At 45.2% G+C, this 26,304-nt stretch overlaps 1 protein-coding gene across 1 annotated transcript in view; it reads left to right on the forward strand.

Annotated features, from left to right (window-relative positions):
• ADGRD2 (adhesion G protein-coupled receptor D2) overlaps nucleotides 1–26,304 on the forward strand; it is a 238,968-nt gene that overhangs the window by 40,805 nt on the left and 171,859 nt on the right. Inside the window, exons 5-6 of the mRNA XM_069748470.1 lie at nucleotides 21,804–21,902; nucleotides 22,272–22,360. Of these exons, the coding sequence (XP_069604571.1) occupies nucleotides 21,804–21,902; nucleotides 22,272–22,360 (188 nt within the window). The remainder of the gene's footprint in view (nucleotides 1–21,803; nucleotides 21,903–22,271; nucleotides 22,361–26,304) is intronic.

The raw sequence follows: 26,304 nt of genomic DNA on the forward strand, positions 1-26,304 counted from the left end.
TGGGCGGATGGGAGAGCTCGGAAGGGAAGGAGCGCCGTTTGACTTTTCAATGCAAAATTGACAGGAATTGAGATGGGACGTCATGTTGCGTTTGAAGAGCCACTGATGTGCCTAAACATTGAAACCCCCCACAAGTGACACCATTTTGGAAAGTAGACCCCCTAAGGAACTTATCTAGAGGTGTGGTGAGCACTTTGACCCACCAAGTGCTTCACAGAAGTTTATAATGTAGAACCGTAAAAATAAAAAATCATATTTTTTCACAAAAATTATCTTTTTGCCCCCAATTTTTTATTTTCCCAAGGGTAAGAGAAGAAATTGGACCCCAAAAGTTGTTGTACAATTTGTCCTGAGTACGCGGATACCCCATATGTGGGGGTAAACCACTGTTTGGGTGGATGGGAGAGCTCGGAAGGGAAGGAGCGCCGTTTGACTTTTCAAAGCTAAATTGACAGGAATTGAGATGGGACGCCATGTTGCGTTTGAAGAGCCACTGATGTGCCTAAACATTGAAACCCCCCACAAATGACACCATTTTGGAAAGTAGACCCCCTAAGGAACTTATCTAGAGGTGTGGTGAGCACTTTGACCCACCAAGTGCTTCACAGAAGTTTATAATGCAGAGCCGTAAAAATAAAACAAAATTTTTTTCCCACAAAAATTATTTTTTTAGCCCCCAGTTTTGTATTTTCCTGAGGGTAACAGGAGAAATTGGACCCCAAAATTTGTTGCCCAATTTGTCCTGAGTGCGATGATACACCATATGTGGGGGGAACCACTGTTTGGGCACATGGGAGGGCTCAGAAGGGAAGGAGTGCCATTTGAATGCAGACTTAGATGGAATGGTCTGCAGGTGTCACATTGCGTTTGCAGAGCCCCTAATGTACCTAAACAGTAGAAACCCCCCACAAGTGACACCATTTTGGAAAGTAGACCCCCTTAGGAACTTATCTAGATGTGTGCTGAGCGCTTTGACCCACCAAGGGCTTCACAGAAGTTTATAATGGAGAGCCGTAAAAATAAAAAAAAAAATTTTTCCCACAAAAATTATTTTTTAGCCCCCAGTTTTGTATTTTCCCGAGGGTAAAAGGAGAAATTCGACCCCACAATTTGTTGTCCAATTTGTCCTGAGTGCGCTGATACCCCATATGTGGGGGGGAACCACTGTTTGGGCGCATGGGAGGGCTCGGAAGGGAAGGAGCTCCATTTGGAATGAGGACTTAGATGGAATGGTCTGCAGGTGTCACATTGCATTTGCAGAGCCCCTAATGTACCTAAACAGTAGAAACCTCCCACAAGTGACACCATTTTGGAAACTAGACCCCCTAAGGAACTCATCTAGATGTGTTGTGATATCTTTGAACCCCCAAGTGTTTCACTACAGTTTGTAACGCAGAGCCGTGAAAATTAAAAAAAAAAATCTTTCCCCCCAAAATTATTTTTTAGCCCCCAGTTTTGTATTTTCCCGAGGGTAAGAGGAGAAATTCGACCCCAAAAGTTGTTGTCCAATTTGTCCTGAGTACGCTGATACCCCGTATGTTGGGGGAAACCAACGTTTGAGCGCATGGCAGAGCTCGGAAGGGAAGGAGCGCCATTTGGAATGCAGACTTAGATGGAATGGTCTGCAGACGTCACATTGCGTTTGCAGAACCCCTAATGTACCTAAACAGTAGAAACCCCCCACAAGTGACCCCATATTGGAAACTAGACCCCCCAGGGAACTAATCTAGATGTGTTGTGAGAACTTTGAACCCCCAAGTGTTTCACTACAGTTTATAACGCAGAGCCGTGAAAATAAAAAATCTTTTTTTTCCCCACAAAAAATATGTTTTAGCCCCGAGTTTTGTATTTTCCCAAGGGTAGCAGGAGAAATTGGACCCCAAAAGTTGTTGTCCTATTTGTCCTGAGTACGCTGATACCCCATATGTTGGGGTAAACCCCTGTTTGGGCACACGGGAGAGCTCGGAAGGGAAGAAGCACTGTTTTACTTTTTCAACGCAGAATTGGCTGGAATTGAGATCGGACGCCATGTCGCGTTTGGAGAGCCCCTGATGTGCCTAAACAGTGGAAACCCCCCAATTATAACTGAAACCCTAATCCAAACACATCCCTAACCCTAATCCCAACAGTAACCCTAACAACACCTCTAACCCTGACACACCCCTAACCCTAATCCCAACCCTATTCCCAACCGTAAATGTAATCTAAACCCTAACTGTAACTTTAGCCCCAACCCAAACTGTAGCCCTAGCCCTAACCCTAGCCCTAACCCTAATCCTAACCCTAGCCCTAACCCTAGCCCTAACCCTAGCCCTAACCCTAGCCCTAACCCTAGCCCTAACCCTAGCCCTAGCCCTAGCCCTAACCCTAACCCTAGCCCTAACCCTAGCCCTAACCCTAGCCCTAGCCCTAACCCTAGCCCTAACTCTAACCCTAGCCCTAATGGGAAAATGGAAATAAATACATTTTTTTAATTTTTCCCTAACTAAGGGGGTGATGAAGGGGGGTTTGATTTACTTTTATAGCGGGTTTTTTAGCGGATTTTTATGATTGGCAGCCGTCACACACTGAAAGACGCTTTTTATTGCAAAAAATATTTTTTGCGTTACCACATTTTGAGAGCTATAATTTTTCTATATTCTGGTCCACAGAGTCATGTGAGGTCTTGGTTTTTGCGGGACGAGTTGATGTTTTTATTGGTAACATTTTCGGGCACGTGACATTTTTTGATCGCTTTTTATTCCGATTTTTGTGAGGCAGAATGACCAAAAACCAGCTATTCATGAATTTCTTTTGGGGGAGGCGTTTATACCGTTCCGCGTTTGGTAAAATTGATGAAGCAGTTTTATTCTTCGGGTCAGTACGATTACAGCGACACCTCATTTATATCATTTTTTTATGTTTTGGCGCTTTTATACGATAAAAACTATTTTATAGAAAAAATAATTATTTTTGCATCGCTTTATTCTCAGGGCTATAACTTTTTTATTTTTTTGCTGATGATGCTGTATGGCGGCTCGTTTTTTGCGGGACAAGATGACGTTTTCAGCGGTACCATGGTTAGTTATATCTGTCTTTTTGATCGCGTGTTATTCCACTTTTTGTTCGGCGGTATGATAATAAAGCGTTGTTTTTTGCCTCGTTTTTTTTTTTTTTTTCTTACGGTGTTTACTGAAGGGGTTAACTAGTGGGCCAGTTTTATAGGTCGGGCCGTTACGGACGCGGCGATACTAAATATGTGTACTTTTATTGTTTTTTTTTTTTTATTTAGATAAAGAAATGTATTTATGGGAATAATATTTTTATTTTTTTTTCATTATTTTGGAATATTTTTTTTAATTTTTTTTTACACATTTGAAATTTTTTTTTTTTACTTTTTTACTTTGTCCCAGGGGGGGACATCACAGATCAGTGATCTGACAGTTTGCACAGCACTCTGTCAGATCACTGATCTGATAGGAGTGCAGGCTGCTTCACAGTGCCTGCTCTGAGCAGGCTCTGTGAAGCCACCTCCCTCCCTGCAGGACCCGGATCCGCGGCCATCTTGGATCCGGGGCTGGAGGGAGCAGGGAGGGAGGTGAGACCCTCGCAGCAACGCGATCACATCGCGTTGCTGCGGGGGGCTCAGGGAAGCCCGCAGGGAGCCCCCTCCCTGCGCGGTGCTTCCCTGTACCGCCGGCACATCGCGATCATCTTTGATCGCGGTGTGCCGGGGGTTAATGTGCCGGGGGCGGTCCGTGACCGCTCCTGGCACATAGTGCCGGATGTCAGCTGCGATAAACAGCTGACACCCGGCCGCGATCGGCGGCGCTCCCCCCGTGAGCGCTGCCGATCGCATATGACGTACTATTGCGTCCTTGGGAAGAAAAGCCCACCCCACATGGACGCAATAGTACGTCTAATGGCAGAAAGGGGTTAAGGTGAACATTAAGGATATGAATTTTCAATAAATAAATAATTTTTTGCTACTTTATGGCCATTTTTGACTCCTGTTCCTCCGGTATTAATTTGAGGGATGTACAATTTTAGGTAATGTTATTGCTCTGCTTAAATTAAGTGATATATTGATGACATCTTAAATGTTACATGGTAAATATAATACCTTGGAAATTTTTTGTACCCTTCTCCTGTCTGATAGCTTTTCACAATGAGATCCCTGTGCTGTGTTGTCAGCTGTTTATGAACCATAGCTTTTGCTGTAGAATGCAACTAATAAAATATCAGGAAAATTGTACTAGAACAGCAAAACTTTATAGGAGATTAATTGAAATCGCAATACATGATGGCAGCTGTGTACCTACTATTACTACTACTACAACTACTAACTACTACCTCATTCTAAACACCACCACATCCCCAGTTATAGGAGGGTGTTCACACTTATGCAACTAAATTATTTTAGTTTTTTTTTTTTTTTTTTTTTCTTTTCAAAATGATTTCAGTTTTTCTCATTGGATTTGTTCAGATTATGGGTGACAAAGTCCACCTTTGTCACCCATAATCTGAACAAATCCAAAAGTTATGAAATGTTTTTTGTTTTTTTTTTTAAATTTTTTTCACAACTTGAAATCTTAACAAAGGTGACTGGGCTTAAAAAAGTCTATCGTCTATGCATTTTTTTTTTCTGGTATATTACATTAGACCTAATAAAAGGTGGAAGCGACTAGAGAGTGAATTTAAAGAAATTCTTCATTGAAATAATAATTTAAAAAAAAAAAAAAACATTTAAAAGACAGGGACAAGATGGAATACAGTACCTCCAAAATTAGTCAGGGAATGATACAATCCAAAAGATGGTAATTTTTACTGCATAGAATTTAATGCTTATTTGAACATCCTCTTAACTGCACCTCTTTTCAAAAATGTCCTAAATATAAGTGCGAGCACAAAATGGCAGTGTCAACAAACGTTCAACATTAGAAACGGACTATAGTAACATAAGTAGAATACTTTATTCAGCTATTCCTAAAAAGACAACTGGGAGGCGAGCAAGTGCTCAAAAAAGTGGGAGGAAGTATGCTGGCGAAGGATTAAAGGAAGTGAGACCGTGTACAAAAGTCCAATTACAATGATGTTATAAGTTACCTGAAAATGGATCCTAGGAAGGTGCAGTATTGAGGAGGATTGTGTCAGACACTGCGCCCAACGAGTGCCGTTTCGCCAGTTCAGCTTCTTCCAAAGAGGGGTCTGATGGTTACTAGGTGATTAGTGGGGGGTTTTATGTCTGGAAACAAGTGTCACGTCATAAGGAGGCGGGGTATGTAAATAACACTATTATATGCTTAAAATGGTCTCGGCAAAAAGGCCCCGAGTATTGCGTCACAAGGGGGCGTGCTATATGAATAGCGCTATTGTATAATGCAGGAGTGGTCTCGGCGCTTGAAATTGGGTATAGCATCATAAGAGAGCGGGGTTATATAAATGGCGCTTTTCTATATACCTGGCATAATAACAGGACATAGCGCCGAGGATCGCGTCATTAAGGGGCAAAGCCGTGGGAGGGATGTTCAGAAAGCACTGCTGTATGTGCATGGCGTGACTCAGCGCATGGAATCAGTCAGGGACTTCAAGATCTGGCATCTCATGACGTGCGGTGGGTAACAGATCATGTAGTAGGCGCTAGGGTTGAGCGACTTTTAGTTTTTTAGGGTCGAGTCGGGTTTCGCGAAACCCGACTATCTCAAAAGTCGAGTCGAGTGGAATCGGCCGATTATCGCAAAAAGTCGGGGATCGACCGAAACACGAAACCCAATGCAAGTCAATGGGGGAGCATAGTCGGCAGTGAGTGGAGGCCAGGAAAACACCTACAGTGCCCATTTTAATGGCAAAAACATCCATTCTTGTTACTGAAGCTTGTCAATCTTAATTTACTTTATAATAATAGTAAGGCATTGGAAATTGGGGGTCATTTGGCTAAAGTTGTGGGGGGTAGGGCTGGTTCAAGTATTTAGTGGGCCCAGGAAATCTGGACCACGTCACGGCAGTGGAGCAGGGAGAGGTAAGTATTTAAACTTTGCAAGTGCTGTGATCCTGAGCAAGCAGGGGGCCCCACTCGTTGGCACTGGCACAGGGCCCCTCAAAGTACAGCGGTGTGTTTGCACGGTGGGGGCGCCTCCCACTGGCAGCAACACTTTTGTGTACTATGAGGGGCCCTGTGCCAGTGACGTCGCCAACGAGTATTCTTCCCCCACCTGATGAAAGAACCTGCACTTTCATCTGCACCTTCCTCTTTGTCCCCGTGTAAGGTGTTATGGTATGCGGGAAGGGGAACCTGACTTTCAGCAGGGTCACATTCTTGCTGTGTAGCGTGCACGGGGAATGTAGCGTTCTGGGTCAATGTACCAGAAGACTCATCTATCACTGGCTGGGCAATGGGCAGGATGAGGAGGAAACAAAGATATAGGCACAAAAAATAAAGTGGGCTAAATGCAGTTCAAAATTGGTAACAGGACTATCCAGGGGGCATTGCTTTGTTCAGTGGAGTACAACTGTAATGAGAGGCTGACACCGTGAGTAGGCCCAAATCAGTAAGTAGGCTAAATGCAGTTCAAAATTGGTAACAGAAGTAAACAGGCGGCACTGGTTTGTTCAGTGTAGGAGAACATCAAGGAGCGGCAGACACCGTTAGTAGGGCCAACAAAACAAGTAGGCCAAATGCAGTGTTATATTAAAAACAATTTAACGAGAGCCTGAAGATAGAAGCTAGGGAAAGGCAACCTGGAGAACACCTTGGAGCGGAAGACACCGTTTGTAGAACCCAGACCCAACTTGTAGGCCTAATGCAGTGTTGTTTCAACAACTACTTAACGAGAGCCTGAAAATGGAATTTCAGGACAGGAAACCTGGAGAACAGCACGGAGCAGCATACACAGTTAGTAGGCCCCAACCAAACTAGTAGTCCCACTGCAGTTGTTTGATTAAAAAACTATTTAACAAGAGCCTGAAGATTGAAGCTCAGGAAAGGCAACCAGGAGAACACCTTGGAGCGGCAGATGCCTTCTCTACAACCCAGACCCAACTTGTAGGCCTAATGCAGTGTTTCAACAACTACTTAACAAGAGTTTCAAGATAGAAGCGAGGGAGAGGCAACAGAGAGAACACCTTGGAGCGGAAGACTCAGTTTGTAGACCACAACGAAACTTGTGGCCCCAATGCAGTGTTATAATTCTGACAAGCTGAAAATCAGCCTTTTTTTAAATTTTTTTTAAAGGAGGACGACAGCTGTATTAAGTGGCGCAGACAGACACTGCTAGTAGGCCTTACACCACAAAGTAGGCTCACTGCAGGATGAAAAAAAGTTACATGGATACATGGTCGGCATTGGTGTGCTCAGCGGAGGACAAATGGAAGGAGGGACCGCAGACAGACTTAGTAGGCCTAAAATTAAAAAAAATAGGCTCAAAGCAGTTTGAGTTATCTTGCAGGGGTACACATGCAGCATTGGTGTGGTCAGCGGAGGACGATTGGAAGGAGTGTCTGACACAGTTAGTACTCCCAAAAAATAAATAGATGTTAATGTCTCTCAAAACAACAAAACCAAAAAACAAAAGGGTGGCATACTTAGGTAGAGGGGTGGGCTCCTCTGCTGAGTTTCAGACATAGTAATTTGGGGCCGCTAAGTATTTACTGGTGTCAATATAGGACACTGACCCTGACTATTTTAACTAGCATCATACATGTCAACAAATTGGTATTGTCAGTGCCAGGCATTGAAGGATGTCCGCGCATAGACTAAACATTGGTGGGGCTGTGAGAGATAATTTTGCAAGTGGTAGAACAGTGTTTGAGCTGGGGGGAAACTCTCTTGTGGCCGGCAGTACAGGCCCAGGGCCCCTCATGTTACAACGGTGTGTCTGACGTTGGTTGCGCGCCACCACCACCAGAGACACTTTATTGTACTATGAGGGACCCAGTGGCAGTGTGGTCTGTTATGGACATGGTGGTTAGGAGAACCCAGAACGACCTGATGGTTAAACTCACACAGGACAAGCTCTGGGAAGTGGGAGCTCTGCTGACCGCAACCCCTAATCCTATCACACAACTAGAAATAGCCGTGGAGCGTACCTAACACGACCTAGACGCCTCTTCACAGCCTAAGAGCTAACTAGCCCTAAAGATAGAAAATAAAGCCTACCTTGCCTCAGAGAAATTCCCCAAAGGAAAAGGCAGCCCCCCACATATATTGACTGTGAGTTAAGATGAAAGTCACAAACACAGAAATGAAACAGGTTTCAGCAAAGGGAGGCCAGACTTACTAAACAGACTGAGGATAGGAAAGGTATCTTTGCGGTCAGCACAAAAAACTACAAAAAGACCACGCAGAGTGTGCAAAAAGACCTCCGCACCGACTCACGGTGTGGAGGTGCCACTCTGCATCCCAGAGCTTCCACCTAGCAAGGAAAAATCATGATAGCCAGCTGGACAAGGAAACAATGAACAAATAATTAACTAGCAGGGACTTAGCTTCTGCTGGAATAGACAGGTCACCAGAAAGATCCAAGAGCGAACTGAACCAGTACAAGAACATTGACAGCTGGCATGGAGTAACGATCTGAGTGGAGTTAAATAGAGCAGCCAGCCAAAGAATAACCTACGTCACCTGTGGAAGGAACCTCAGAAGCAGCAGCTCCACTCACAGCCACCAGAGGGAGTCCATGGACAGAACTCACCGAAGTACCATTCATGACCACAGGAGGGAGTTCGATAACAGAATTCACAACAGCCGTCGACCAAAAACGGGCACACCCACCTCTTCAGACAAACTGCACTCTCACGGGTGCTTGCGCCAAGTGGCAAGACCACGGCCCCGTGGGGGGAGTTAGCCCATTTAGGGAGGAGTAAACATGTCGTATGCTGGACAAACAGCTGCTGCAGATTAAGAGATTGGAACAGTCAGTAAGACCAGTCCACAAGCGAGACCTTTTTATAGGAGAGCTAGGTGTCAGCCGGGAAAGGTGGGGCAAAATAATTAGAAATCCATGAGTGGTTCATTTTAATGAAGGTTAGATCATCAAGATTTTGGGTAGCCAGACGAGTCCTTTTTTCAGTCAGTATTGAAACAGCAGCACTGAATACTCTTTCTGATAGCACCCTAGCTGCTGGGCAAGCAAGCTCCTGCAATGCATATTCTGCCAGTTCAGGCCAGGTATCTATTTTGGATGCCCAGTAATCAAATGGGAATGACGGTTGAGGGAGAACATCGATAAGGGATGAAAAATAGTTAGTAACCATACTGGACAAATGTTGTCTCCTGTCACTTTGAATTGATGCTGTGCACCTCTAACACCTCTGCCCTGTTGCCCCCTGCAGCTCGTGTGAGAAGCATCACCGGCGCTGTGTGCTGGGAATGCCTGAATCAAATGGTCTACAAGAGTTGCTTGTTTGGTTGCTAATATATGTTCGAGGTTCTCATGTGGCATGATATTTTGCAATTTGCCTTTATAACGAGGATCAAGGAGGCAGGCCAACCAGTAATCATCATCGGTCATCATTTTAATAATGCGTGGGTCCCTTTTGAGGATACGTAAGGCATAATCCACCATGTGGGACAAAGTTCCAGTTGTCAAATCTGCGGTTGTGCTGGGTTGAGGGGCACTTTCAGGCAAATCTACGCCACTTGTCTCCCTTAAAAAACCTGAACCCGGCCTTGCAACGCCACCAGATTCTATTTGCCCCGGAGAAGCTTCCTCATTCAAAAAATACTCATCCCCATCATCCTCCTTGTCCTCCTCCTCTTCGCCCGCTACCTCATCCTGTAGATTGCCCTGACCAGACAATGGCTGACTGTCATCAAGGCTATCCTCTTCCTCGGCTGCAGATGCCTGCTCCTTTATGTGTGTCAAACTTTGCATCAGCAGACGCATTAGGGGGATGCTCATGCTTATTATGGCGTTGTCTGCACTAACCAGCCGTGTGCATTCCTCCAAACACTGAAGGACTTGACACAGGTCTTGTACCTTCGACCACTGCACACCTGACAACTCCATGTCTGCCATCCAACTGCCTGCCCGTGTATGTGTATCCTCCCACAAATACATAACAGCATGGCTCTGTTCGCACAGTCTCTGAAGCATGTGCAGCGTGGAGTTCCACCTTGTTGCAACATCGATGATTAGGCGATGCTGGGGAAGGTTCAAAGACCGCTGATGGTTCTGCATACGGCTGGAGTGTACGGGCGAACGGCGGATATGCGTGCAAAGTCTGCGCACTTTGAGGAGCAGGTCGGGTAACCCCGGATAACTTTTCAAGAAGCACTGTACCACCAGGTTTAAGGTGTGAGCCAGGCAAGGAATGTGTTTCAGTTGGGAAAGGGCTATGGCAGCCATAAAATTCCTTCCGTTATCACTCACTACCTTGCCTGCCTCAAGATGTACACTGCCCAGCCATGACTGAGTTTCTTTCTGCAAGAACTCGGACAGAACTTCCGCGGTGTCTGTTGTCGCCCAAACACTTCATTGCCAATACAGCCTGCTGACGCTTGCCACTAGCTGTCCGATAATGGGACACCTCGTGTGCAACAGTGGCAGCTGCGGATGGAGTAGTTGTGCGACTGCGGTCTGTGGACGAGCTCTCGCTTCTGCAGGAGGATGAGGAGGAGGGGGGCGAACGCCTACAGCCAACTGTTTCCTAGACCGTGGGCTAGGCAGAACTGTCCCAATATTGCTGTCCCCTGTGGACCCTGCATCCACCACATTAACCCAGTGTGCCGTGATGGACACGTAATGTCCCTGGCCATGCCTACTGGTCCATGCATCTGTTGTCAGGTGCACCTTTGTACTCACAGATTGCCTGAGTGCATGGACGATGCGGTCTTTTACATGCTGGTGGAGGGCTGGGATGGCTTTTCTAGAAAAGAAGTGTCGACTGGGTAGCTTGTAGCATGGTACAGCGTAGTCCATCAGGGCTTTGAAAGCTTCGCTTTCAACTAACCGGTAGGGCATCATCTCTAATGAGATTAGTCTAGCAATGTGGGAGTTCAAACCCTGTGTACGCGGATGCGAGGATGAGTACTTCCTTTTCCTAATGAGTCTCATGTAGGGTGAGCTGGACTGGAGAGCTGCAGATCGTGGAACTAGCGGGGATGCCGGTGGACATGGCAGACTGAGAGAGGATTGGAGATGGTATTCTTGCTGGTGCCCTACATGCAATGTTTCATATTATGAAAATGGTGATTCCCTGACTGCTTTGGCCTGGCGACGAAACCTGCACATTTACTGCAGGTGGTGCGGGAAATGGTGGGCTTACAGTGAGGGAAGGGATGTAGCGTTGCTGACTAGCTTCATTGGCCGAGGGTGTTACAACCTTATGGGACGTTTGGTAGTTAGTCCAGGCTTGCAAATGCATGGTGGTTAAATGTCTATGCATGCAACTTGTATTTAGACTTTTCAGATTCTGACCTCTGCTTAAGGTAGTTGAACATTTTTGACAGATGACTTTACGCTGATCATTTGGATGTTGTTTAAAAAAATGCCAGACTGCACTCATTCTACTATCGGATACCTTTTCAGGCATTGCAGACTGAGCTTCTTTAACCGGATGGCCACGCTGTCCTACAACTGGTTTTGGTTTTCCCACGCGTTTTTGGCCAGATACGGGCCTGGCAGATGGAACCTGTTGCGATGTTGATGCCTGCTGCAGCTCCTCCTCCTCCGCTTCAGAGCTACTACTGCCTGCACCCTGTTCCCCCAATGGCTGCCAATCGGGGTCAACAACTGGGTCATCTATGACCTCCTCTTCTATCTCCTGTGCAACTTCGTCTGTGTCACCGTGTAAGCCGGTGGTATAGCGTTCGTGACGGGGCACCATAGTCTCATCAGGGTCTGATTCTGGATCAGTACACTGCGAGGGCAATGTTCTGGTCTGAGTCAAAGGAACAGCATAGTAATCTGGCTGTGGCTGTGCATCTGTGCACTCCATGTCCGATTCAACTTGTAATGGGCATGGCCTGCTAACTGTTTCACTTTCTAACCCAGGAACGGTATGTGTAAAGAGCTCCATGGAGTAACCCGTTGTCGCCTGACGCATCCTTCTCTGTTGTTCTTGGTGAAGAAGACAAGGAAGTGACTTGTCCCTGACCATGAACATCCACTAACGACGCGCTGCTTTTACATTTAGCAGTTTCAGAAGAGGTGGTGAAAGAGCTAGAGGCTGAGTCAGCAAGGAAAGCCAAAACTTGTTCTTGCTGCTCCGGCTTTAAAAGCGGTTTTCCTACTCCCAGAAAAGGGAGCGTTCGAGGCCTTGTGTAGCCAGATGATGAACCAGGCTCAACAACTCGAGACTTAGGTGCTATATTGCTTTTCCCATGACCACCTCATGCTCCACCACCACTACCATCATTACCAGCTGGCAATGACCGCTGTTATGAACCGGTGACCTTGGAGCAGCATGAAAACTTTCACTGGAATAGGTGGTAACTATACTGACCGCAAATCCTGATCTTAACACCGCAACTAGAAGTAGCTGTGGGGTGTACCTAACAAACCCTAGACACCTCGTCACAGCCGGAGGACTAGATTCCCCTATAGATAGAAAAAGGAATACTACCTTGCCTCAGAGCAAAACCCCAAAGGATAGGCAGCCCCCCACAAATATTGACTGTGAGTAGGAGAGGAAAGACAAACACAGGCAGAAAACAGGATTTAGCACAGGAGGCCACTCTAGCTAAAATAGGAGAGGATAGGACAGCGTGCTGTGCGGTCAGTATTAAAACCCTTCCAAAAATATCCACAGCAGATTATACAGAAAATTCCTCCATCTAACTAAAGACGTGGAACGTATATCTGCAACTCCAGAGTCTCCTATACTCAGAGCAGGAATACAAACAAAAAACAAGCACACAGCTTGTGTGCCAAAGAAAAAGAAACAGACATTTATCTTTGCTGAATTGGCAGCTAAGCAGTAGAAGCCAGGCAGAGATCCAACACTTCCCAAGAAACATTGACAACTGGAAAGGACTAATGAGTCCTGCACACCTAAATACCCCAGTCAAAACTGCAATTAGCAGAAACACCTGTCCAGGACTGCAGCCCAGAGACAACTGCATTACCACCTACAACCACCGGAGGGAGGCCAAAAGCAGAATTCACAACAGACAGCCCACGGCCACGACCTCTTCCACCAGACTTCCTCATTGTTTGAAAAACGTAACCAAATGAACGGTATTTGTTACTGTAAAACCAGTTACAAGGTGAACTCAAACTTCTGTTGGATTTATATATCCCTTTATAGGTGGGTGAGACTGCAGGGAAAATCAGGCCCAATGTATAACAGTACACCGTTTCAGTGGCAGACAGATATGCCACTAACAGGACTGACGCTGATGCACACACTACCAATAAAAATCTCCCCCTTTTTATTTTTTCTGGGAGAATATTGAAGAAATGTGGCCCACTCTTATACAGTATATGATCTGTGGCACAAAATTAGAGACAGATGCCACACACAGCACTGGCAATGAGGCAGAATTGCCAATCTTAATCTCCCACTATTTTTATTTTTTCAGGGAGAATTGAAAAGAAATATGGCCCAGTATTACACACTAGGTTTAATGTGGCACAAAATTTGAGACAGGTGGCACACACAGGAGTGGCACTGAAGCAGAAATGCCAATCTTAATCTCCCACTATTTTTTTTTATTTATGGGAGAATTGGCAAGAAATCAGGCCCACTGTTAGACTGTATGTTTTCTGTGCCAGAAAATGAGACACAAATGCCACACACAGGACTGCCACTGATGCAGATTTGCCAATTTTAATCTGCACCCTTTTTTTTTTTTCTTCAGGGAGACTAGTGAATAAATCTGGGCCACTGTATTAGAGTATATTTTCTGTGGCAGAAAGTGGCTTGAAGAGATATAACGAAACAAAAAAAAAGGGACTGTCCTACAATTACGATCTCCCTGCAGTAATCTCCGCAAAGTATGGCAGGCAGCAATAACAAGGAGTGGACTGCTGCTGCAAAAAAAGTCAAGTGTGGACAAACAAACAAGAAAGCTGTGCAGAAAGGAAGGAGCAACAGGATTTGTGCTTTGAAAAAAGCAGTTGGTTTGCACAGCGGTGTACAAACAGCAATGCAGCTATCAGGGAGCCTTCTAGGGCAGCCCAATGAGCTACAGCGCTGAGGAAAAAAATGTAGCCTCCACTGTCCCTGCAAACAAAAGGTGGTGTTGGACATAGTAACATAGTTAGTAAGGCCGAAAAAAGACATTTGTCCATCCAGTTCAGCCTATATTCCATCATAATAAATCCCCAGATCTACGTCCTTCTACAGAACCTAATTGTATGATACAATATTGTTCTGCTCCAGGAAGACATCCAGGCCTCTCTTGAACCCCTCGACTATAGTAACGTAGTTAGTAAACAGTGGACAGTGGAAATCGCTACAGCACAAGCGGTTTGGGGGTTAATGTACCCTGCCTAACCCTATCCCTGCTTCTGACGAAGTGGCAGCAACCTCTCCCTATGCTCAGATCAGCAGCAGTAAGATGGCGGTCGGCGGGAACGCCCCTTTATAGCCCCTGTGACGCCACAGAAAGCAAGCCAATCACTGCAATGCCCTTCTCTAAGATGGTGGGGACTGAGACCTATGTCATCACGCTGCCCACACTCTGCATCCACCTTCATTGGCTGAGAAATGGCGCTTTTTGCGTCATTGAAACGCGACTTTGGCGCGAAAGTCGCGTACCGCATGGCCGACCCCACACAGGGGTTGGGTTTCATGAAACCCGACTTTGCCAAAAGTCGGCGACTTATGAAAATGACTGACCCGTTTCGCTCAACCCTAGTAGGCGCCGATCTGAAGTCAAGAGGAGATGATGTTCCAGGCGCATGCGCACCGCCAAGCAGGGAAAAACTCTAAAGATACCGCCCCCTATCAATGGTTGTTATTAGACTGTAAGTGGCGCCAAAAGAAAACAGATAAAGGGGGAGGAAATGGAATAGCGCTCATGTTGGATACAGGAAGCATATATGAAAAGGGAGAGAAAGGGTTCATGGGGTATATTAAAGGGAACCTGTCACCTGAATTTGGCGGGACCGGTTTTCGGTCATATGGGCGGAGTTTTCAGGTGTTTGATTCACCCTTTCCAAGATTGCCTTGCGCAGGCGTGTACTACGGAGGATCGAGAATGAACTTCAATCCAATATTGCGGCCAGCATGCAGCCAGCGGGTAAGGAAAGGGTGAATCAAACACCCAAAAACTCCGCCCATATGACCGAAAACTGGTCCCGCCAAATTCAGGTGACAGGTTCCCTTTAAGAGCAATCAGTAGAGCACCTAGGATTACTATTGGACAAGGGGGGGGTCACCAATGACCCCTTAACCGCCAAGAGCAAGTGACACTACTCTCTCCTCCTCCTCCTGGACCTGTCGGCTGCCTTTGACACAGTGGACCATTCCCTATTACTACAGATCCTCTCATCCCTTGGCATCACAGACTTGGCCCTATCCTGGATCTCGTCATACCTAACAGACCGGACATTCAGCGTCTCCCATTCACACACCACCTCCTCACCTCACCCCCCTATCTGTCGGAGCCCCACAAGGCTCAGTCCTTGGGCCCCTGCTCTTCTCCATTTACACCTTTGGCCTGGGACAGCTCATAGAATCTCATGGCTTTCAGTATCTCCTCTATGCTGATGACACACAGATCTACATCTTTGGACCAGATATCACCACCCTACTAACCAGAATCCCTCAATGTCTGTCCACTATTTCATCCTTCTTCTCCGCTAGATTTCTGAAACTTAACATGAACAAAACAGAATTCATCATCTTTCCCCCATCTCACGTGACTCCCCCAGCGAACCTATCCATTACAGTAAATGGCTGCCTACTCTCCCCAGTCCCACAAGCTCGCTGTCTCGGGGTAATCCTTGACGCTGATCGCTCCTTTAAACCACATATGCAAGCCCTTTCCACTTCCTGACGACTTCAACTCAAAAATATTTCACGAATCCGTTCATTCCTCAACCATGAATCTGCAAAAACCCTAGTCCATGCCCTCATCATCTCTCGCCTTGACTATTGCATCCTCCTGCTCTGTGGCCTCCCCTCGAACACTCACACCCCTCCAATCTATTCTAAACTCTGCTGCCTGACTAATCCACCTGTCCCCCGCTATTCCCCGGACTCTCCCCTCTGTCAATCCCTTCACTGGCTCCCCATTGCCCAAAGACTCCACTACAAAACCCTAAAAGGAGCCTGACGACTCACCTCTTCCGACAAGCCTATAACCTGCAGTAATCACCGATCGACCAAACCGCTGCATGACCAGCTCTACCCTCGCCTACTGTATTCTCACCCATCCCTTGTAGATTGTGAGCCCTCGCGGGCAGGGTCCTCACTCCTCCTGTACCAGTTATGACTTGTATTGTTTAAGATTAGTGTACTTGTTTTTATTATGTATACTCCTCCTCACATGTAAAGCGCCATGGAATAAATGGCGCTATAACAATTAATTATTATTTATTGTTATAGCGCCATTTATTCCATATATGGTGAATTAACCCCTTCCCGACCTTTGACGCCACGTAGGCGTCATGAAAGTCGGTGCCAATCCGACCCATGACGCCTATGTGGCGACATGGAAAGATCGCGTCCCTGCAGGCCGGGTGAAAGGGTTAACTCCCATTTCACCCGATCTGCAGGGACAGGGGGAGTGGTAGTTTAGCCCAGGGGGGGTGGCTTCACCCCCTCGTGGCTACGATCGCTCTGATTGGCTGTTGAAAGTGAAACTGCCAATCAGAGCGATTTGTAATATTTCACCTATTATAACGGGTGAAATATTACAATCCAGCCATGGCCGATGCTGCAATATCATCGGCCATGGCTGGAAATACTAATGTGCCCCCACCCCACCCCACCGATCGCCCCCCCAGCCCCCCGATCTGTCCGGTACACTGCTCCGGCTCCCCTCCGTGCTTCAATCACCCCCCCGTGCTCCGATCACCCCCCCTGCACTCCGATCCACCCCCCCGTGCTCCGTTCCACACCCCCGTGCTCCGTTCCACCTCCCCCGTGCTCCGTTCTACCCCCCCGTGCTCCGTTCCACCCCTCCCGCGCTCCGATTCGCCCCCCCATGCTCCGATCCCCTCCCCCCCCCGTGCTCCTTCCCCACCCTATCATACTTACCGATCCTGCCGGTGTCCGTCCGTCTTCTCCCCGGGCGCCGCCATCTTCCAAAATGGCGGGTGCATGCGCAGTGCGCCCGCCGAATCTGCCGGCCGGCAGATTCGTTCCAAAGTGCATTTTGATCACTGAGAGAGATTATATCTCAGTGATCAAAATAAAAAAAATAATAAATGACCCCCCCCCTTTGTCACCCCCATAGGTAGGGACAATAAAAAAAATAAAGAAATTTTTTTTTTCCACTAATGTTAGAATAGGGTTAGGGGTAGGGCTAGGGTTAGGGCTAGGGGTAGGGTTAGGGGTAGGGTTAGGGTATGTGCACACGTATTCTGGTCCTCTGCGGATTTTTCCGCTGCGGATTTGATAAATCCGCAGTGCTAAACCGCTGCAGATTTATGGCGGATTTAGCGCGTTTTTTCTGCGCATTTCACTGCGGTTTTACAACTGCGATTTTCTATTTGAGCAGTTGTAAAACCGCTGCGGAATCCGCACAAAGAAGTGACATGCTGCGGAATGTAAACCGCTGCGTTTCCGTGCAGTTTTTCCGCAGTGTGTGTACAGCGATTTTTGTTTCCCATAGGTTTACATTGAACTGTAAACTCATGGGAAACTGCTGCGGATCCGCAGCGTTTTCCGCAGCATGTGCACATACCTTTAGAATTAGGCCATGTGCACACGGTGCGGATTTGGCTGCGGATCCGCAGTGGATTGGCCGCTGCGGATTCGCAGCAGTGTTCCATCAGGTGTACAGTACCATGTAAACATATGGAAACCAAATCCGCTGTGCCCATGGTGCGGAAAATACCGCGCAGAAACGCTGCGTTGTATTTTCCGCAGCATGTCAATTCTTTGTGCGGATTCCGCAGCGTTTTACACCTGTTCCTCAATAGGAATCCGCAGGTGAAATCCGCACAAAAAACACTGGAAATCCGCGGAAAATCCGCAGGTAAAACGCAGTGCCTTTTACCCGCGGATTTTTAAAAAATGATGCTGAAAAATCTCACACGAATCCGCAACGTGGGCACATAACCTTAGGGTTAAGGTTGGAATTAGGGTTGTGGTTAGGGGTGTGTTGTGGTTAGGGTTGTGATTAGGGTTATGGCTACAGTTGGGATTAGGGTTAGCGGTGTGTTGGGGTTAGGGTTAGGTTTAGGGCTGTGATTAGGGTTATGGCTACAGTTGGGATTAGGGTTAGGGATGTGTTGGGGTTAGGGTTAGGGCTGTGATTAGGGTTATGGTTACAGTTGGAATTAGGGTTGTGGTTAGGGGTGTGTTGGGGTTAGGGTTGGGGTTAGGGTTGTGATTAGGGTTATGGCTACAGTTGGGATTAGGGTTAGGGGTGTGTTGGGGTTAGTGTTGGAGGTAGAATTGAGGGGTTACCACTGTTTAGGCACATCAGGGGTCTCCAAACACAACATGGCGCCACCATTGATTCCAGCCAATCTCGTATTCAAAAAGTCAAATGGTGCTCCCTCAATTCCGAGCCCTGACGTGTGCCCAAACAGTGGTTTACCCCCACATATGGGGTACCAGCATACTCAGGACAAACTGCGCAACAATTACTGGGGTCCAATTTCTCCTGTTACCCTTGTGAAAATAAAAAAATGCTTGCTAAAACATCATTTTTGAGGAAAGAAAAATGATTTATTATTTTCACGGCTCTACGTTGTAAACGTCTGTGAAGCACTTGGGGGTTCAAAGTGCTCACCACATATCTAGATAAGTTCCTTGGGGGGTCTAGTTTCTAAAATGGGGTCACTTGTGGGGGGTTTCTACGGTTTAGGCACACCAGGGGCTCTGCAAACGCAACGTGACAATTCCATCAAAGTCTGCATTTCAAAAGTCACTACTTCCCTTCTGAGCCCCAACGTGTGCCCAAACAGTGGTTTACCTCCACACATGGGGTATCGGCGTACTCAGGAGAAACTGAACAACAACTTTTGGGGTCCAATTTCTCCTGTAACCCTTGGGAAAATAAAAAATTCTGGGCTAAATAATTATTTTTGAGGAAGAAAACGTATTTATTATTTTCACGGCTCTGCATTATAAACTTCTGTGAAGCACTTGGGGGTTTAAAGTGCTCACCACACATCTAGATTAGTTACTTTGGTGGACTAGTTTCCAAAATGGGGTCATTTCTGGGGGATCTCCAATGTTTAGGCACACAGGGGCTCTCCAAATGTGACATGGTGTCCGCTAATGATTGGAGCTAATTTTCCATTTAAAAAGCCAAATGGCATGCCTTCCCTTCCGAGCCCTGCCATGCGCCCAAACAGTGGTTTACCCCCACATATGGGGTATCAGCATACTCAGGACAAACTGGACAACAACATTTGGGGTCCAATTTCTCCTATTACCCTTGGCAAAATAGGAAATTCCAGGCTAAAAAATCATTTTTGAGGAAAGAAAAATTATTTTTTATTTTCATGGCTCTGCGTTATAAACTTCTGTGAAGCACCTGGGGGTTTAAAGTGCTCAATATGCATCTAGATAAGTTCCTTGGGGGGTCTAGTTTCCAAAATGGGGTCACTTGTGGGGGAGCTCCAATGTTTAGGCACAAAGGGGCTCTCCAAACGCGACATGGTGTCCGCTAACAATTGGAGCTAATTTTCCATTCAAAAAGTCAAATGGCGCGCCTTCCCTTCCGAGCCCTGCCGAGTGCCCAAACAGTGGTTTACCCCCACATATGAGGTATCGGCGTACTCGGGAGAAATTGCCCAACAAATTTTATGATCCATTTTATCCTATTGCCCATGTGATAATGAAAAAATTGAGGCGAAAAGAATTTTTTTGTGAAAAAAAAGTACTTTTTCATTTTTACAGATCAATTTGTGAAGCACCTGAGGGTTTAAAGTGCTCAGTTGGCATCTAAATAAGTTCCTTGGGGGGTATAGTTTCCAAAATGGGGTCACTTGTGGGGGAGCTCCAATGTTTAGGCACACAGGAGCTTTCCAAACGCGACATGGTGTCCGCTAACGATGGAGATAATTTTTCATTCAAAAAGTCAAATGGCGCTCCTTCCATTCCGAGCCTTACCATGTGCCCAAACAGTGGTTTATCCCCACATATGAGGTATCAGTGTACTCAGGAGAAATTGCCCAACAAATTTTAGGATCCATTTTATCCTGTTGCCCATGTGAAAATGAAAAAATTGAGGCTAAAAGAATTTTTTTGTGAAAAAAAAGTACTTTTTCATTTTTACGGATCAATTTGTGAAGCACCTGGGGGTTCAAAGTGCTCACTATGCATCTATATAAGTTCCCTGGGGCGTCTAGTTTCCAAAATGGGGTCACTTGTGGGGGAGCTCCAATTTTTAGGCACACGGGGGCTCTCCAAACGTTACATGGTGTCCGCTAAAGAGTGGAGCCAATTTTTGATTCAAAAAGTCAAATGGCGCTCCTTCCCTTCCAAGCCCTGCCGTGCGCCCAAACAGTGGTTTACCCCCACATATGAGGTATCAGCGTACTCAGGACAAATTGGACAACAACTTATGTGGTTCAGTTTCTCCTTTTACCATTGGGAAAATAAAAAAATTGTTGCTAAAAGATAATTTTTGTGACTAAAAAGTTAAATGTTCATTTTTTCCTTCCATGTTGCTTCTGCTGCTGTGAAGCACCTGAAGGGTTAATAAACTTCTGGAATGTGGTTTTGAGTACCTTGAGGGGTGCAGTTTTTAGAATGGTGTCACTTTTGGGTATTTTCAGCCAAATAGACACCTCAAACTGACTTCAAATGTGAGGTGGTCCCTAAAAAAATGGTTTTGTAAATTACGTTGTAAAAATGAGAAATCGCTGGTCAAATTTTAACCCTTATAACTTCCTAGCAAAAAAAAATTTTGTTTCCAAAATTGTGCTGATGTAAAGTAAACATGTGGGAAATGTTATTTATTAACTATTTTGTGTCACATAACTCTCTGGTTTAACAGAATAAAAATTCAAAATGTGAAAATTGCGAAATTTTCAAAATTTTCGCCAAATTTCCGTTTTTATCACAAATAAACGCATAATTTATTGACCTAAATTTACCACTAACATGAAGCCCAATATGTCACGAAAAAACAATCTCAGAACCGCTAGGATCCGTTGAAGCGTTCCTGAGTTATTACCTCATAAAGGGACACTGGTCAGAATTGCAAAAAACGGCAAGGTCTTTAAGGTCAAAATAGGCTGGGTCATGAAGGGGTTAAGGACTGGTTATGTATAAAAATAAGAATGAATGAAGAAATGAATAATAAAGTGAAGTGATAAAGAGGGAAGAAGGGAATAAAAACATATATAATGAAATATAGGTTTATATATAACAATATAAATACATTAAATAGATTAAAAATTCTAATTTAGTGATTATACAAACCTATATTATAAAGTTACCATAAAAAAAGAATTGCCGAAAAGGCCACAAAGTGTAAACACAAAGTGGTATGTTTTGCATGTAGGCATTTTTATCATGCAAACTTGAAATCTTAACAAAGGTGACTGGGCTTTAAAAGCGTCTATTCTATCATCTATGCATTTGTTTTCTGGTAGCCTGAAGCAAATTTTTGGTGTTGTTTAGCTACTAAGCAGACCTGTAGCTGTAGTGCGCTGCCATTAAATCTGACGGATTTACGTATATCATATTTGGCATAAGATTATTTGCCCCTGTAATTGTTTTTTTTAATCTTTTATGGCATGTAGGAGATTCTGCAAAATGTCAAATTCTGCAAAACCGCGAAGGTGACACCAACTACACAACTTGTTGGACTGAATTACCTTTTGTCTGCAATCACCAAAAAGGTAAAATTTAGAGATTCTATAAATGTTACTCTTTGCTTAGAAAAAATACTTTTGGTTGTGCAGCTTTTCTGAAAAAGTTTAATCAATTTTTTTTTTTTTTTTTTTACTTTGTTTTGATTCACTTTTCTAAACTTGTGTAATTGTTTTGAGAAATAACATACTCAAAATCTAAAAAATAGTGGCTTTTTGCTTTGTAAAAATACAGTTCCACCGATTCTGATCTATGGTAAATTTACAATGGGCCATAGAGCTGATAGTTATGCATTGAATATGGATTTAGATGATTTGGATTTATATTTTACATGTACCATAAGACACTTATAAGACACTTTCCCTTAACAAAATCTTTTTTTTTTTTTTTTTCCCTAGAGGTCTTTAAGAAGTTTCAAGATGCCAAAACAACAAGTCGTGAACAAACTTTTGCGAACAAAGTAAATATGATTGCAAACCGAAGTGTGGTGAGTTTTTGCATTTGTAGTTACTTTTCCATTTTTGGTTCTAATTTTTCAGCAGTTACAGATATAGCAGTCAACAAAATGATTAGCGACCCTCTATTGTAATATTGTAGTATGCCAGAGCAATCCAAGCTATTAATATGGGGTTGTAAGAGGTCTCAATGATTTAACCCCTTCCCGACATGCACCGTAGATATATACTCTGTGGGAGCTGCGTTCCCGCAAGCAGCAGTATATGTACGGTGGCACGATCGCGCGGTCTAGTGACATCGACATACAGGAGCATCACGCAGGGAATGAGTTCCCTGCGCGCTTCCATCAGCACAACGCAATGCTATCACGTTGTCCTGATGGTATTCCATGTAGGGAAGGTGCCTCCTCCCCTGCCTGTCAGAAGCTGCTCCAATACTCTGCAATGCAGATGCTTTGCATAGTATCAGAGCAGCGATCTGATGCTATACAGGGATGTCCCAGAATGGGACAATGTACAAAAGTGAAAAAATAAAACAAAATTAAAAAGTGTAAAAATATATATATATTTTTTTAATCCTCAAAGAAAAATAAATGTATTTATTGAAAAAATATATTTTTCATGTAAAAAAAATAAATAAAAGTACATGGATCGCCCCCAGACGCAGGGCCAAGCGTTCTCTGTACCGGGCCTCTCTGCTTCGGTTCTGAGGCTGTCACGGTGGCTAGACCCGGTCCGCGACCCTGCTAAGGGGCGTCCAATAAAGGTGGTGCAGTCTGTCCGGGGTTCGTGACGCCAGCAGCTGGATGGTATACCTTCCCACAGGTGAAGTATGTCCCCAGGGCTTCCCAGTAAGATGGATTGTGATCGTGTGAGGTGCAGGCAAGAACGAGGACACAAGGTTGCAGTCTCTTTACCTCTTTACTGTAGACTTCAGGATCCTCAATCCAGAGCATGTTTAACAGGGCTATCAGAGACCGGCCGGTCCAATGGGCACTTCCAGAGTCTCTTTCGCAGATGGAAATCGTTGCCTACCACTAGCGCCTGTGTGTTGTAGTCCTACCCTGCTGAGCATTCGGAATAGTCCTCACAACTGCTGTTCTCATTCGTCGTTCTCTACAGCTCTCTCTCTTTCTTTAGTTCCAGATGTTGCTAGTTTCTCATCCCCCAGTATGTTTTGGCTAGGACGCACCCGTATGATGGGAAGGCTTGGAGGTCTTCTGGGACCCTAGAGATGCCCCTCTCCCACTGTTGCCCCCTATGTCTTCTTAGGAAATTTAAGGTAGACAGCCAACCTATAATTAACTGTCCTGCGGAGTTCGAAGTAAGGCCTAGAGTCAGTTACTCCTGCGGTGTTCCGGCCACCGGCTACGCGCCTCATTAGGATGTCGCCTCGGTCTCACGGCACGACTCGTACTGGCTCTCCTTTGTGCTTGATCTCGTTTACACTGTTCCACAATATCCATCCCTTTGTGTCTTTCTTAGGATACCGCCGCAAGGTAGTGCAGGCGCGGTTCCGTTACGTTCTGTTCTGTTCGCTAGGCACCTGCCAGGTTCCCACGCCTGACAGGGACCCCCTGTGCCTTCTCCCTGCAACACACCCTGCCACGGGATGTTGCCCGAATCCAACCCAGTCAGCTTCTGACTAACTTCCTATCCAACCCCTAGTTTAACCCCTTAAGCCCCGGGGGTGGTTTGCACGTTAATGACCGGGCCAATTTTTACAATTCTGACCACTGTCCCTTTATGAGGTTATAACTCTGGAACGCTTCAACGGATCTTGGCGATTCTGACATTGTTTTCTCGTGACATATTGTACTTCATGATAGTGCTAAAATTTCTTTGATGTTACCTGCGTTTATTTGTGAAAAAAATGGAAATTTGGCGAAAATTTAGAAAATTTCGCAATTTTCCAACTTTGAATTTTTATGCCCTTAAATCACAGAGATATGTCACGCAAAAAACTTAATAATTAACATTTCCCACATGTCTACTTTACATCAGCACAATTTTGGAAACAAATTTTTTTTTTTGGTTAGGGAGTTATAAGGGTTAAAAGTTGACCAGCAATTTCTCATTTTTACAACAAAATTTACAAAACCATTTTTTTTAGGGACCACCTCACATTTGAAGTCACATTTAGGGGTCTATATAGCAAAAAATACCCAAAAGTGACACCATTCTAAAAACTGCACCCCTAAAGCTGATCAAAACCACATTCAAGAAGTTTATTAACCCTTCTGGTGCTTCATGAGAGCTAAAGCAATGTTGAAAGAAAAAATGAAAATGTAACTTTTTAGTCATGAAAACGATCTTTTAGCAACAATTTTTTTATTTTCCCAAAGGTAACAGGAGAAATTGGACTGCAAAAGTTGTTGTCCAATTTGTCCTGAGTACGCTGATACCCCATATGTGGGGGGAACCACTGTTTGGGCGCATGGCAGGGCTCAGAAGGGAAGGAGCGCCATTTGACTTTTTCAAGCTGGAATTGAGATCGGACTCCATGTCGCGTTTGGTGAGCCCCTGATGTGCCTAAACAGTGGAAACCCCCCACAAGTGACCCCATTTTGGAAACTAGACCCCCCAAGGAACTTATCTAGATGTGTGGTGAGCACTTTTATCCCCCAAGTGCTTCACAGAAGTTTATACCGCCCGTGCGTAAAAATAAAAAAACGCATTTTTTCCACAAACATGATCGTTTAGTCCCCAATTTTTTATTTTCGCAAGGGTAACTGAAGAAATTGGACCATAAAAGTTGTAGTCCAATTTGTCCTGAGTAAGACAATACCCCATCCATATGTGGGGGGGAACCACTGTTTGGGCGCATGGCAGGGCTCAAAAGGGAAGGAGCGCCATAAGACTTTTTCAAGCTAAAATTAGCTGGAATTGAGATCGGACGCCACGTCGCGTTTGGTGAGCCCCTGATGTGCCTAAACAGTGGAAACCCCCCACAAGTGACCCCATTTTGGAAACTAGACCCCCTAAGGAACTTATCTAGATGTGTGGTGAGCACTTTTATCCCCCAAGTGCTTCACAGAAGTTTATACCGCCCGTGCGTAAAAATAAAAAAACGTATTTTTTCCACAAACATGATCGTTTAGTCCCCAATTTTTTATTTTCGCAAGTGTAACTGAAGAAATTGGACCATAAAAGTTGTAGTCCAATTTGTCCTGAGTAGGCTGGTACCCCATATGTGGGAGAAAACTACTGTTTGGGCACACGTCAGGGCTCGGAAGGGACGTAGTGACGTTTTGGAATGCAGGCTTTGATGGAATCGTCTGCGGCCGTCACGTTCCGTTTGAGGAGCCCCTAATGTGCCTAAACAGTGGAAACCCCCCACAAGTGACTTGTCTAGATGTGTGGTGACCGCTTTGAACCCCCAAGTGTTTCACTAAAGTTTATAACGCCCGGGCGTGAAAATAAAAAATCCTATTTTTTGCCCACAAAAATGATCTTTTAGTCCCCAATTTTTTAATTTCCCAAGGGTAACAGGAGAAATTGGACCACAAAAGTTGTTGTCCAATTTGCCCTGAGTACGCTGGTACCCCACATGTGGGAAAAAACTGTTTGGGCACACGTTGGGGCTCGAAAGGGAAGTACTGACGTTTTTGAATGCAGACTTTGATGGAATCGTCTGCGGGCGTCATGTTCCGTTTGCAGAGCCCCTGATGTGCCTAAACAGGAAAAAACCCCACAAGTGACAACATTTTGGAAAGTAGACCCCCAGAGAACCTACGTAGATGTGCCAACTTTGGAATTATTCTATTTCCTGGAAAGTAAATTAGTAGTGCATGGAGGTGTGGTACAATTTAAAGCAATCCTTCATACACAGGCCAGGTTTGTCAGGGCAGGTGTCGCATTGATAGGTGGTGTCCCTTCGAATTCCTCTTTTGTAGCACACTCGGCACCTTTTTTGCGGCTTACCTTTTTTTTCAGTTGGCGGGACCACCCCAGGAAAATGCTGGCCTGGTACGAT

Source organism: Ranitomeya imitator, chromosome 2 (genome assembly GCF_032444005.1).
Source record: "Ranitomeya imitator isolate aRanImi1 chromosome 2, aRanImi1.pri, whole genome shotgun sequence".
NCBI lineage: Eukaryota > Metazoa > Chordata > Amphibia > Anura > Dendrobatidae > Ranitomeya > Ranitomeya imitator.